This window comes from Artemia sp. Qi Xiang Cuo, chromosome 12 (genome assembly GCF_049724085.1).
Source record: "Artemia sp. Qi Xiang Cuo chromosome 12, ASM4972408v1, whole genome shotgun sequence".
Lineage (NCBI taxonomy): Eukaryota > Metazoa > Arthropoda > Branchiopoda > Anostraca > Artemiidae > Artemia > Artemia sp. Qi Xiang Cuo.
Genome location: NC_142805.1, coordinates 32,858,026 through 32,872,319, shown reverse-complemented (window position 1 = coordinate 32,872,319; position 14,294 = coordinate 32,858,026). Strand labels below are relative to the sequence as shown.

Here is a 14,294-nt window from a genome sequence, read left to right as displayed (position 1 = left end):
CTTATCATTTAACTTCGATGATAATGTTTACATCGTTCTATGTATTGTTACTTTAGACGTATTAAAAAAAGCCTCTCAAGTAGAATTTTATAAAATTTTGAGTTTAGCTCTATTTTGAGCTAAACTCTTTATTTGTAGCTAAACTCTATGTTTGTAGCGCCCTATGTCTTTGAGCTTTAGAAATATTTAAAAAAGCTTCTAAAGTGTAATTTTGGAAAATTTTGAGTTTGGAGGGAAGGGGGAATTATTGTAGAATTTTGAGCTCTATTTGTAGCGCTCTATGATATTTGTAGGCAACCGCCCTCCTCCTTACACCACTTTCTCCCAAAAGACATCCGGTCAAAATTTTTAGATAGCCATTTTGTTGAACTTAGATAAAAAGTCCAATAGCTGTGCCTCTGCGGATTATATGACCCCGGCAGCCCCACAGGAAAGTACTGCAAGTTTTGAAATTTGCCCATTGTTTACGTATAGCATTAGTTATTGTGAGTGTGGCCACATGTGTTGATTTTTGGTCAAGGGTATTAAGGTGAAAAATTCCGGTGGGGGTGAACTAATTCAAAGCACAATATGTGTTTGTAGATTGTCAAACGAACATATATCAGGAACGGCTTAAGCTATTTAGGTTAAAATTTTCAGGGCATGATGCAGGGAATGTTTAATTCGCTAAAAGGCAATATGCACACGCTACTGCTACCACCAGTACTACTGCTACCACTAGTACTATTACTACTACTACTACTGCGTCTAATAGTATTACTACTGAGACTATGGGACCACAACTGAAACGTCTCTTGCGCCTTCTAAACACCAGAATGTAATTTGCACTTTACATTCAGGGATGAAACATTTCTTTTTTTTTAGAGTAAAGAATTCGAACAAAAGGTCTAGGGCAAGATCTGATTCTAAAAAGATAATTATAATTTAGATACAGTTATAATTTAAACATCGCAAGTTAATTTATAACTATCGTTTTCGATACGATAGATTTTCGTTCCAATCGTTTGATACATAAATCTGTTGTTCTAATAAAACAAGAGTACTTTAATTCTGAACATTTGTTTTAAGTAATAGGATAAAAAAAACAAAAATAATATCTGTTAATCAATCAAACAAAATTGCGCTATTTCACCTGGTTGTAAACACTTATTGTGTTCTACCAACAAAAATGATTCTAAATCAGAAAATCTGTTTCGAAGGCTTACTTGGCATGTTTGTGGTAGTAGGGGTCGTTGTCATACTTGCCACAGTCGTCGTAGTCGGCTTTGTGGTACTGGTGGTGGTACTGTGTGCCGGTGATGGTGCTGCTGTAGTTACGACTATGAGAAAAAGAGCACAATCTTTATATTGAGTGATATTCAAAGTATCCTTCAGTGTGAGACAGTGGCACCGTGGGACATACACGAAAAGTGTTCAAGTACAACTAAAATAGCAATGAAGCCGGCCAAACGACAGGCAAAAATATCGTAGCATAAACTTTGGCGACGCAATTACCTCACTCTAGTAGATTATTTACCGAAGCTTTTTAAGATGATTGTGAAGTAACTATTGGCTAGCACGACTTAACTTCCATTCGAAAGTTAATTTTTTGTTTATTCCAACAGCAGAAATAAATTACTAATTTTTTTTTTCTAGTAATCATAGGCAACATCATAGCGTTTATTATAATTAATGTCAAAAGACTTCAGTATTTTTCAGTTTTTTTTTTTCAAAGGCAGTTCTCATGAACACTTAGCTAGTTCCATATAAATATGGTTCATATTTCTGATAGTACAAAGACATAACAAATATGCAGAACTTGGTAATTGCTTATTAATTTTTCCATTACAATTGATCTTTCAACCTACAATGGATATACATAATTTATCATTACAAGAGATTTTTCAACATAACCGCCTTCAGTCAAAGATTACTTCTCCATGTTAGGTTTCCATCCTTTTAGACTACTAATTTTAGGGAAATCTAGAAATACGTTCAACCATCTTAAATGTCCACAAGTACAGCTCCTTCACAGTCATAGATAACAGTTGCAATAACCATGTTGGCAAAAATCTCAAGTATTTTTGGAATGACCCTCGTATTATTACATTTTGCGGTACCAGGAATGTAAATTCAGACCCAGAAGGTAGAGTTGAAAATAAGAATGACAAAAATGTAAAATTGCTTTGGTATTTCATTAAAAATAAATAATTGAAATTTCTATGGTTCGAAGTCAGATTATACGGTATAATTCACAAAACGTTTTGATAGATACAGAAATCATACTTAGGTTTTGAAACCTTGAAAATCTTCTTTAAGAAAGTAATTACTTCTAGAGTACCAGCAAAGTCAATGCGCGACACTATTCTTAAAAGTTATTTCGTAATGTCCAGTCTATTTTTAACGTTTTCTATTTTTAGTGTGCAGTCTGTTTTTGGCGTATTTGGTTTCTTAATAGTTCGCAAAAATTCGGAACTAAACTGGGTGAATCAGGAATATTTAACCTATATATTATTTGTATTTCTTATCCAGGAACAATTGAATACTAAACTTAGAGAGTTTAAAATTTGATAATCCAGAAGATAGATAGAATAAATTTAGGAAAACAATTTGTTTTCCTTGGATAAAATTGGCAAGGATCTGGCCGATGCAGCTAGACAGCGTAAGAGCACAATATTGTACTGGCATATTAATAAATTGAAAGGGAGTAGTAAGCCTGGAATTATCCCAGTTAAAGGAGGGAAAGGGGTCAGAATTAGTGATAACGAAAGATTTAAACCGAGGTAGGCAGAACATTCCGAGAATAAGCTAAACTAAGACAGAGTTACGGGAAAAGATATATAGGAAAATAAGAAACACTGTAATAGTTTGGTTTTGAAGGAATATTTGTTTTGTGAGGAAGATTCATCAACCATACTAAAAGGATTAAAAAAATAATAAGGCCTCCGATACTGATACTGTGTTAAATTAGTTTCTTAAATATTGTGGCTTCGATGATAGAAAAATTAAGTTATTGAAGATTATGAATATGATTTTTAAAAAGGACAAGTACTAAGCGATTTGAAACCACTGTATGGGAAAGGTGATAAGAGTGAGTGTGTTAATTATCAAGACATTGGCGTGTTCTCTGTTGGTAGCAAATTACTTAGTAATATGACACTATTTAAACTGAAAGATGCTGAAGATAAAAGGATGATGGAACAATATTGGAGTCTTGGAAAGGTTAGATGACCTGTTGACTGAATTTCCATTCTTAGATAAATATTTAATAATTGCCTCAGTGATCGAACATCTTCATTTCTGAGTCTCATATATTATGAACAAGTTTTTAATTCTGTTGATAGAAGAGCTTTAGCGAAGGTCTTATCCTTGTATGGTATACCATACAAATACATTAAATTGATTAGTCGCATTGCGAAGACAACGCTACTGCGGCTTAGGCAGGAAATGAAGTTAGTATAAGGTTTCTTATTATATCAGGAGATCAGCAGGGTTGGGTTCTATCCCCCGTTATATCGATTATTTTTATGTACTTAGTCTCAAGGAGCATAAGAACGGGACTGGGTGGTCAAGGTATAAATGGGGAGGATAAACTTCCGTGGATTTATATTATGATAATGATTTATGCACCCTAGACGAAAGTGCGACAAAATGAATGAGTCTTTAGAGGTTTTGCGAGTTCGGGGTGCTGGAATAGGTTTGAACATTAATGTTAAGAAGAATAAGTTGCCAAGGCTGGGAATAAGTGACAATGAAAAGGTGGCTTTACCAAACGAAAGGATTGATCAGGTTGACAGCTATACTTGACTTGGTCGTATTAAATGTAAGGACAGTTGGGGCAGTGAAAATTTAAAAAGAAGAATAGCCAAAGCTCAGGCTTCTGTTTTCATAGTTGAAAAAGGTTTGGAAGAATAGGAAGATAAGTCTGCATATAATGGAAGCTGTAGTGATGACCGTGGTCAACTATAGTTCTAAGGCATGGATGCGGATGCAGTAGATGAAGGTTAGCTAGATGTTTTCAAGAGAAATTACCTATGGATTTTTATGGTTACCCATTTTACCCAGTTGACTGACCGTAATTCATACAGTAGACCTTACGAAGAGTGAGACTAAATCCCGCTTTTTAGGGCTATAATGGGGAAAATATTGAAATGGCTTGGGCACGTTCTGCAGATGAAGGATGACAGATTGTCAAAAATTGTTTTTTTGGCTAGCTGTGTAGGGCTAGGCGGAAAACAGGTTATCCAAAGATGAGGTGGGAGGGTGTCATAAAGAAAGATTTAAGCGAAATGGAAACTCTCTAGGAGGGTGTAAAGAGCAAGGCTTTAAATTGATAGGGATGAAGAAGGAGCGTGCCTACCTGTAATGGCTTCAGGTCACTCGATTTGGCGTTTAGCTGTTGGTAGTAGTAGTAATTGATTATTAAAGTATTTGAAATGTCTGAAGAATATATTCCGCAGACTACAGAAAAGTTTTTTTCAAACCACCGGATATCCCCATAGGGTGAATAGTTTCTAACGGTTTTTGCACACTAAAACCCAAAATGAAATGAGCATGTCCGTTTTAAATACATATGATTATATGTTTATCAACGTCTTACCACTAATATTTAATTGGAGCAAGACAAAAAAAGTATATAAAAAAAAATTGCTTACCTTCTGAAGTAGTTATCACGGGCAGAATCACTACTTCTGGTGCTGTTGTTGTCAGACGTATTGTCGTAGGAGTCGTTAATGTAGTTGACTTAGTAGTAGGAGAAGGTTTTGTTGCAGAAGATGTTGTTGTAGAACTTGTAGTTGTAGAGGATATTGTTGTTGTTGGAGTTGTTGTTGTAGAAGAAGTCATGGTTGTAGCAGATGTAGTAGTGGGGGTTGTTGTTGTTGTTGTTGTTGTGGGAGTTGTTGTTGTAGAAGAAGTAGTTGTAGGGGTTGGAGTGGTAGGACTTGTAGTTGTAGTGGTTGTCACAGAAGTTGTGGTGGGAGTCAGAGTTATAGTAGATGTAATACTAGAAGCTGTGGTTGTTGTAGCACTTGTTGTTGTAGAAGACGTAGTGGTAGGAGTTGAAGTTGTAGGAGATGTAGTAGTAGAAGCTATTGTTGTTGTTGGAGTTGTTGTTGTAGAAATTGTAGTCGTGGAAGATGTTGTCGTAGGGGATGTAGTAGTGGAGGATGTTGTTGTAGTTGGAGTTGTTGTTGTTGTTGGAGACGTAGTTGTAGGAGTTGTTGTTGTTGTAGGAGAAGTAGTTGTAGGAGTTGTAGTTGTAATAGTCGAAGTAGAAGTTGAAGTTGATTCCGAAGTTGTTGTTATAGTGGTAGAAGATGTGGTAAGTTCGTCAGCTAAAAAAATAAAACATATTAGACTGAAAACTTTTCAAGTATAAGAAAACTTTACCTCATAAACATAAAATGTATGTATTTTATTTTTATGTTCGAAATGCATCTCTTACGATAAACAAAGTTTTTCAGAGAAAATACAACCAAATAATAATAAAAAAAAAAATATTTAAAGTTAAAGTGAACAGAATTTACAATTAATAAACACCCGAAAACAAGGCCGTATCCCGGGGCGGGGTACCCGGTTTGAACCCCCCTCCCCCCCCCCGAAATTTTTGACCGAGCAAAAAATAAGTCGAAAATTAGTAAAACCTAGGTAAAAATTAGTCAAAAACTGAGTCAAAAATTAGTAACCCCCCCCCCGAAAAAGTAAAAAATTAGTAATCCCCCCCCCCCAAAAAAAAAATCCTGGATCCACCCTTGCCCTAAAATGAGCCCGAAACTACGACAAATTGGATAAACTTTAAAGGAACAAAAATTACGGCAAACAGGAGTAGGACAAATAGTCCCTTAGCCTTCTAAAAGCCAATGCGTCATTTGCTTTATTGAACAGTTTTTATTTCGATTGGTGTGTTTTTATTTGTCACATCATACATAGAAAAGAAAAAATCATCATATAAATCAACAACTACGGAAAACTGACTGAATGTTTAATATACAATGATGTACATTCCTGGAAGGCTCAGAAATTTTGGATTTGTTCGGATAAAAAAAGTTATTAAATATTTTATTTTCAGTAAAGTTTTTTAAGACACCTTGGCAATTAGATGGCTTTAAAGGTGGAATTCCTATAGTTTTTTGTGATAATTTTGATTCGTTTTAAGTTTGAGTTGATTGTTCATTATAATTTCTGTTCATTTGGAATGTGAGTTATTCATTGATAATGATTTAAGTAAGTTTTAGGTTTGAATTAGAATTTCACTTGTTTTGCTGGTCTTTGGTTTAGTAATGCTGCTTTATTTTTGTCTGAGAAACTTTCTTAGAAAAACTTTCTTACGCTAATTCATATTCTTTTTTTAATTTACTTAATTTTTTCTTTGGTTAAGAAAAGAAATTAATTTGTTTTTTATCGGTTTTTCCTGCCTGAGAAGTTAGATTTGGGCAAGTTATTTATATTTCCAAAAAATATCACCGTGTATTTTAACAATAGTTGTAGCCTACTATAGAATTTCGGATGGATGAGTATGGTGACCGTTATCAACAAATGAATTGACAATGTACAAAATTTATGGCCTCCTGAAATCAAAATTTTCATATAGCCATTTTGTTCAGCGTCGTATACTCTAAGATAGAAATTATATTTTTGAGGAGGAGACTCCCCCACAGCCTTCAAAGCAAGGACTGTAAGTTATGCCCTGGGGGGATAAAAGGTTATTATAGACGGCGTTGTCATAGAAAATTCAAAAAAAGCTCATTACATTGGAAATTCAAAGGGCTAGTGCCCTTTTTAAGAGTTGAAAGTGATAGGAGGGCAACTAGCCGGCCCCTCCACGCCCATCATTCCCCGAAACACATTCAATCCAAATTTTGAGATATCCATTTTCCTTGGCGTAGTTGATTTCCACATATAAAATATGTTTTTGAGGAGGACACTCCCCCAAAACCCTCGGGGCATGGGTTTTCAGTTATGCCATAAGGGCATATAAGAACAATGTTGACACAATGTATTATTTATTATTTTTTTCCCTTTAGAGCAGGGAACTTCGTATCGAAGAAATTGTCGTAGAAACTTCTAAACGGGCTCATTCAATTAGAAATTGGAGTCACTTGTGCCCTTTTGAATAGTCAAAAGTGATTGGAAGGCAACAAACAGTCCTTCCAGGCACATCTTTTCCGAAACATATCCAGTCAAAATTTTGAGACAGCCATTTTGTTCAGCGTAATTGATTTCCTGACAGAAATTATGTTTTTGAGGAGGACATTCCCCCAGTGCCTTCAGGACATGGGTTTTATGTTATGCCCTGGAGGCATATAAGGTTTTTAAAGAAGGTATTGTCGTCGAAACTTCAAAAAAGGCTCTTTCGATTGGACGTTCAAAGGGCTAGTGCCCATTTTAATAGCCAAAAGTGATTGGAGGGCAACTAACCCCCTTCTCAGCCCACCTTTTCTCCAAACACATCCAATCAAACATTTGAGATAGCCATTTTGTACATCGTAGTTTACAGTTTTGTAAATTAGGTCTTCGAAGATCACAACCCTCTCAAAGCGCTCAGGGCAAGGGTTGTAAATTATGCTCTGGGAGCATATAAGGTTTTTATAGACCGCGAGTTTAAGAACAAAATAGTTCTTGAAGTATGTGATCTGGCATCAGGAATCTCACAAAATATTGGTACATTCATGATCCTCCGATTGCAAAGGTTGTTCAACATTAAGTGTTCTGATATGATCCAATCAGTCGACAAAATGGACCTACTTGTGCCTGTCTAAAAGATGTAAGGAAGAAAAGTAAAAATTGGCAGCTATCATGGTACCAACAACTGCTAGTGGCTAGGTATTCCTTTCCCCAGTTGTATTTAAACTCAATTGTATTTAAACCCAATTGTATTTAAACCCAATGTGATCAATCGCTCTATCGCTCAAACGCTCTATCTATTAGTGCTTTAGAAATATTCAAAAATCTTCTAAAGTAGAATTTAGGAAAATTTTGAGTTTGCAGGGAAAGGGGATTTCAAAAACATCTTCCCATGACATAAATTGTCCTCTAAAGTCCATTCTGATGTTTGTAGCGCTCTATGTCTTAGCGCTTTACAGGTATTTAAAAAAGCTTCTGAAGTAGAATTTTGGACAATTTTTAGCTTGGGGGGAAGGGGGATTTTAAAAACATGTTCTCATGGTATAAAATGTCGTCTGAAGTTGATTCTAATATTTGTATTGCTCTATGTCTTAGCGCTTTATAAATACTTAAAAAAGCTTCTATAGTAGAATTTTGGAAAATTGTGAGCTTGGTGGGATGGAGGATTTCAAAAACATATTCCCATGACATAAATTGTCCTCTAAAGTCGATTCTGACATTTGTAGCACTCTATGTCATAGCGTTTTACAAATATTTAAAAAAGCTTCTAAAGTAGACATAAATTGTCCTCTAAAGTCGATTCTGATGTTTGTAGCGCTCTATGTCTTAGCGCTTTACAGATATTTAAAAAAAGCTTCTGAAGTAGAATTTTGGACAATTTTGAGTTTGGGGGGAAGGGGGATTCCAAAAACATCTTCCCATGATATAAATTGTCCTCTAAAGTTGATTCTGACGTTTGTAGTGCTCTATGTCTTAGTGCTTTAGAAATATTTAAAAAAGCTTCTAAAGTAGAATTTTGGAAAATTTTGAGTTTGGGGGGAAGAGGGATTTCAAAAACCTCTTCCCATGATATAACGTGTCCTCTGAAGTCGATTCTGATGTTTTAGCACTCTATCTTTTAGTGCTTTGTAAATATTTTAAAAGCTTCTAAAGTAGAATTTTAGAAAATTTTGAGTTTCGGTGGAAGAGGAATTTCAAAAACCTCTTTCCATGATATAACGTGTCCTCTGAAGTCGATTCTGATGTTTTAGCACTCTATCTTTTAGTGCTTTAGAAATATTTTAAAAGCTTCTAAAGTAGAATTTTAGAAAATTTTGAGTTTAGGTGGAAGGGGGATTTCAAAAACATCTTCCCATGACATAATTTGTCCTTTAAAAACGAATTGGTTATTTTTACTTGTCTATCTCTAGTCAAATTCTTTCCCTAATTAATAAAGTTTAAATGTCTATCAACACAGAGTTGTTTGGCACCTGCATGCTACCCTTAAGGGTAAGGGGGTATGATAAGCAAAGTTGTGACATCACAACAAACCCGGTTTCATTATACCATGACCAAAGTCAGCATGGGTAGAAAATTAAATGGCTTGTAAAGAAAATAGGATTTTGGAATATATTTTAATGAACAAGGTTAAAAGCAGAAGTTGTGTAAGGTGAGCAGTGATTTATAATTATGATAGTAATATAGGTAAAATTCTACTTTAGTTACTTTTGGCTATCTTGGAAAGGGGTCGGGTTAGGAAAATGAAAATTTCAGGGATGGATGTACATGCTAAGGTATGTCCCGGGAAGGTACTTTGAAGTACTTACATCCACTCCTCCTCCCCTCTATATAATGGTAAATTACTGCACATTACTAGTTGTTTTAACTCATATTTCATCCTATATTGCTATCACTATCGGAAATGAATTTCAGCCCCCCCTTAAATATGCCACATATGGGTTTGGTTTGGTAGATATAGGGGGGGGGGCTGAAATTAATCTCCGATAGAAAAGCTTATTATATTCGTAAAAAGAATAAAAAAAAGGCAACAAATTGTGGATTAACTTTATTCCTAACTAAATAATATTATTTGGTAGATATTTACCGAGAATTTTACCAATAGTAGAGTTCCTGACTGGTTAGCTATAGCCTACTGCTCAGAGAAACTCTTTTTTTCTCCTTCCATACCCCTGTTCCAGACACATGCACCCCATGCAGGGTACATGTAGGTTATCCTGCTTGGTGCAAAATCCATTTATTCTTTTGAAATCCCTAAGAGGCTAGTGGAATATCCCTAGAAATCCCGATTTTCAATACCGAAATCCCTATAGGTTTTCCCATTTTCTGACTTCTTTCTAAGTCTTTAGTAAAGCCTTGTTATGCTGACTTTTGATAACATTTGTAAAAGACGACTAATTTTACAATCCAAGACTTTTTACTTCTACCAAAATATCTTCTTTTGAGGTCCAAAACAATACTTTTTATTTATTTATTAGTTAAGTTCGGTTTTGTTTATAGATTTCGGTGCCAGATTTTAGATTCTGGACCATATAAATATATTTCATTTATTTGTTTTTCTCTCCCATTTTTTTTCGTCTCTATTAGTATTTTTACAACACCCTAGTTTTATTTGAATTCGTGCGATGGATTGGCATGAATGATATCCAATCAGCAATCCAAGTCGGTTTTTAAAGCATTATTTTTGTTTAAACATGTTTTGACTTGTTTTTATATCGAGTCGTGATTAAGTTACAAAAAAATATGAAAAAAAATTACCTGTTGACACATCTGTCAAAAGGTGACTGAAAATATGAAACTAAAGGATAGAAAGTTGCATAAAATGTGCTTTAAGTAATATAGAAAAGGTAAAATATAAAAAAATACTTAGGCATTGTTCACATTCGTGTAGTAAGACGAAATAGATTAAGTAACAGAAATAGATTCAATTCCTTTTCTGCTACGCATGACCAATCAGACGGCTTAATTTGTTGCGTCAGTAGCTCAGTAGATATGGTAGTGAATATAAATAAATATTTATTTTAAATGGTTATTTTTGGTAATTTGGTTTATAAGGCCACACTGCTTGACACATTGATGTGAAAAATGCATCAATTCCTGAGAATACGGTTATATTGACAATAGAAAAACAAGAAAAATCAGCTTTTAGTCAGAATCAGATTCAATACCTTCTTCCTTTTTTCTGATGGGAGCTGAAACCTTGACTATTTTCATGTTGAGCAGTAAAAAACCTCAAAAAACCCTGGGGTACTTTATTGGGCCCGCTTCATACTATGTTTTGTCTTAAGAATCACATGTAATGTTTTCGTTATAAGCTTGTTCCGTCTATCGGTCTTTATTATTTTTACTGCATTGAAACACCTTTTGACGACAACGTTGGAGAATGGAAGAGAAAGCACAAATATTACCGCCAATTTTAGTTTTTGTATAGCTCGGTTCCGGAAGAGTTTTTCTTCGAAAAAAACAAAGAAGCACCAGTAGATAACCGCATCAATATTTTTCAATATTTTCAACATTGATAAGACTTTGCTTCACCCACTCCTGTTCGATTTTGTTTCAATTCCATGGTAATTTCCCCTAATTTCGAATGAAGGGTTGGAGAAAGCCAAGCCGTAGTGACTGAGCTGATATAGGGTCAACCATTTCTACATATTTATTAAATAAAAAAAACAAGTTTTTTTAACTGAAAGTAAGGAACGACGTTAAAACTTAAAACGAACAGAAATTATTCCGTATATGAAGGGGGCTGTCCCCCTCCTCAACGCCTTGCTCTTTACGCTAAAGTTTTTTTATTGTTTAAAAAAATAGAGTTGTGAGAAAGTCAAACTTTAGCGTAAAGAGCGAGGCGTTGAGGAGGGGGACAGCCCCCTTCATATACGGACTAATTTCTGTTCGTTTTAAGTTTTAACGTCGTTCCTTACTTTCAGTTAAAAAAACTTGTTTTTTTTATTTAATTTTTGAACGTTTTTGAATTAATGCAGGTTTTGATTTTGGCTCACCGTACATGAATAATTAAAACAAAATTTGCATATTATATTTGGTTAAATGGCTTTTTCGAAACTTGTTTAATTTTATTTACGAACGTTTTTATTAGTAATAAATATACGTAACTTAGAATTAACTTACGTAACGAACTTCTATATTCATAAATTTTTAACACGTATATTAGGGGGTTCGCCCCCTAGTTAATACCCTGCTCTTTAAACTATAGTTCGAATTTTTTTTCCAGTTCTTTAAAAATGACCTCTTAATCACAATCAGTTGATCAGTTGAAAAACTTGTTCTTTTTTATTTAATTCCTGATCTTTTTCTTTAATAATGCTGGGAAATCCGGCGCCCCCTTCATAGCAATGTCCTTCCATATAGGCCCCGCCCCTCTCCTTCCCCCACCGACCCGAAAAAAGCTCCTCTGAAAAAGGCTGTATACTTCCCAAAAACCAATACTATATGTTAACATTGAGTAAACTTCATAACTTTCAGCCCTCCCCCTGGGGACTTTGGGGGATCAAGTCATCCTAAAAGAAATTTTTATCATATTTTCGACCATGCTGAACAAAATGGCTATCTTAAAATTTTGATCGGGTGACTTTGGGAAAAAAATGAGCGTGGGAGGGGGCCTAGTTGCCCTCCATTTTTTTTGGTCACTTAAAAAGGGCACTAGAACTTTTAATTTCCGTTCCAATTAGCCCTCTCACGATATTCTAGGACCACGGGGTCGATACTAAAACCCCTGGGTTAAAAAAAAAAAAAAAAAAAAAACAAAAAAAAAAAAAAAAAAAAACGCATCCGTGATCTTTATTCTGGCAAAAAATGGAAAATTCCAAATTTTTGTATATAGGAGCTTGAAACCTCTAAAGTAGGGTTCTCTGATACGCTGTCTATGATGGTGTGATTTTCATTAATGTTCTATAATTTTTGGGGGGTCTTTCCCCCTTTTTTCGAAAATCAGCCAAATTTTCTCAGGCACGTAACTTTTGATGGGTAAGATTAAACTTAATGAAACTTATATATTTGAAATCAGAATTAAAATCTGATTCTTTTGATGTATCTATTGGTATCAAAATCCCGTTTTTTAGAGTTTCGGTTACCATTGAGCCGGGTCGCTCCTTACTTACAGTTCGTTACCACGAACTGTTTGATAAATGTCAAAATCGGAACGAAATTCAGTTTGAATCTCCTGCACAGCTTCGATGTAAGAAGATTGTGCGGCTCTGAGGATCTTTTCAACTGCGTCTTGGGGCCTGATTTTAGCCCCAAGAGGGAGTTCTGCCCATTTGGAACCAGATAATACTTTCGAGGGGAAGGTACAAACTTGGGTCATTCTCATTAACTTGAAATGCATTTGTTGACTTCACATAGTCCTACTTTATAAAGCTCAAAGACAATTCCTTGAAAAGACATTCAGTCTCTAGTTTTAGGCGATAAAACGGTGGTTTGTCAACTTGAAAAGCTACATTGCATTCACAAGAAATCCCAATGCAAAGGATATAAATTCAGAAATGTTCATGACTGGGTTCAGATTTGCGTATACAAGCTCATTGAGCTCGATTGGATCATCAACTAGTAGAAGTTTGCAGTAGGCACCAAGAGCATTCAATTGTTCCAAAATTCTGCCCACAGCAGCTTCGACTGAAAGCCATCGTGTCTACACAGACTCCAGAATCTTATGCATGTCAACTTGGCAGAACTTTTGAAAATTCAAGGAAAAGCGTTTTGCCTCTTGTGACTAAGAACCTCTAAGAAACAAAAGAGCCTGACAATTTTGATAGATTTTTATTTATAGTAGCTGTTGCATTTTGTCATTTATCAAGTTCATTTTTTAATCAAAGTAATGTAACCTAATTTCATGACGACTTTACAGATATATAGCACAGCAGACAAGGGGATATCAATGAGTATCAACTGGCTTTCAATCACCTTAAAATAACCATTTTGTAAATGAAAACATTCCTTATTGACAAGAAAGTCATGATACCATTGAAAGAACAAAATGTTTGAAATGTCAGGAAAAGGTGACAGATCACAATGTATCCCAAATTTATTCAATTTTTGGTTTCATTAAAGGGTAGCAGCAGCTTTTGATTGCAGTTCAAATATCAAGAATCAGAATGAGGCAGGGACGCTGTGGAAACAGGAAAAGGCAGAGAATTTTTAATGAAAATATCAAACAAATTGCTATTATCTGGATAACTAACCAAGTTTCCGGTGAAGGTGCAGAAAAGGGGTACCTGACAAAAACTTCTCCTTTATCACTGTACGTTATTCAGTCTAATGTGCTCTAAAGGTGCAGAGGACAGTCCAGTAGAAGCAGAATATAAACAAATATTTTCTTACTGTATGTCCTGGTTTAATTAAACAGTACCTCTGCACCTTTGACTGCAGGGGTCCATAATTTGCACCTATACCAGGTTTCCTTCAAATTATTAGTAGTGTTAAAAGAATTAAGGACCCCTCTTCTTTTGACTTCTACGCCAATTTAGTGGTTATCGTCGTCTTCTAGAACGCTCCATTCATCAGAGGCAATCAATCAAACATAAGGAACCTCCAAATGACTGTGCAAAAGATCCTTAACTCACTTTATGGCGCGTTCAAACTTTCACCTTTCTAGAAAAAAGGCTAAAAAATTATTTCCGTCCATTTTCTTTTTTGGGTTGGAAGAGGAGCTTCTAGGGCCAAAACCCTAGAAATTCATT

General features: G+C 35.1%; 1 protein-coding gene across 1 annotated transcript in view; it reads right to left on the bottom strand.

Annotated features, from left to right (window-relative positions):
* The window catches only part of LOC148946033 (uncharacterized), a 38,456-nt gene that overhangs the window by 13,618 nt on the left and 10,544 nt on the right, over nucleotides 1-14,294 (bottom strand). The window contains exons 2-3 of the mRNA XM_089097583.1: nucleotides 4,635-5,315; nucleotides 1,206-1,319 (exon numbers count right to left, since the gene is read on the bottom strand). Of these exons, the coding sequence (XP_088953709.1) occupies nucleotides 1,206-1,319; nucleotides 4,635-5,315 (795 nt within the window). The remainder of the gene's footprint in view (nucleotides 1-1,205; nucleotides 1,320-4,634; nucleotides 5,316-14,294) is intronic.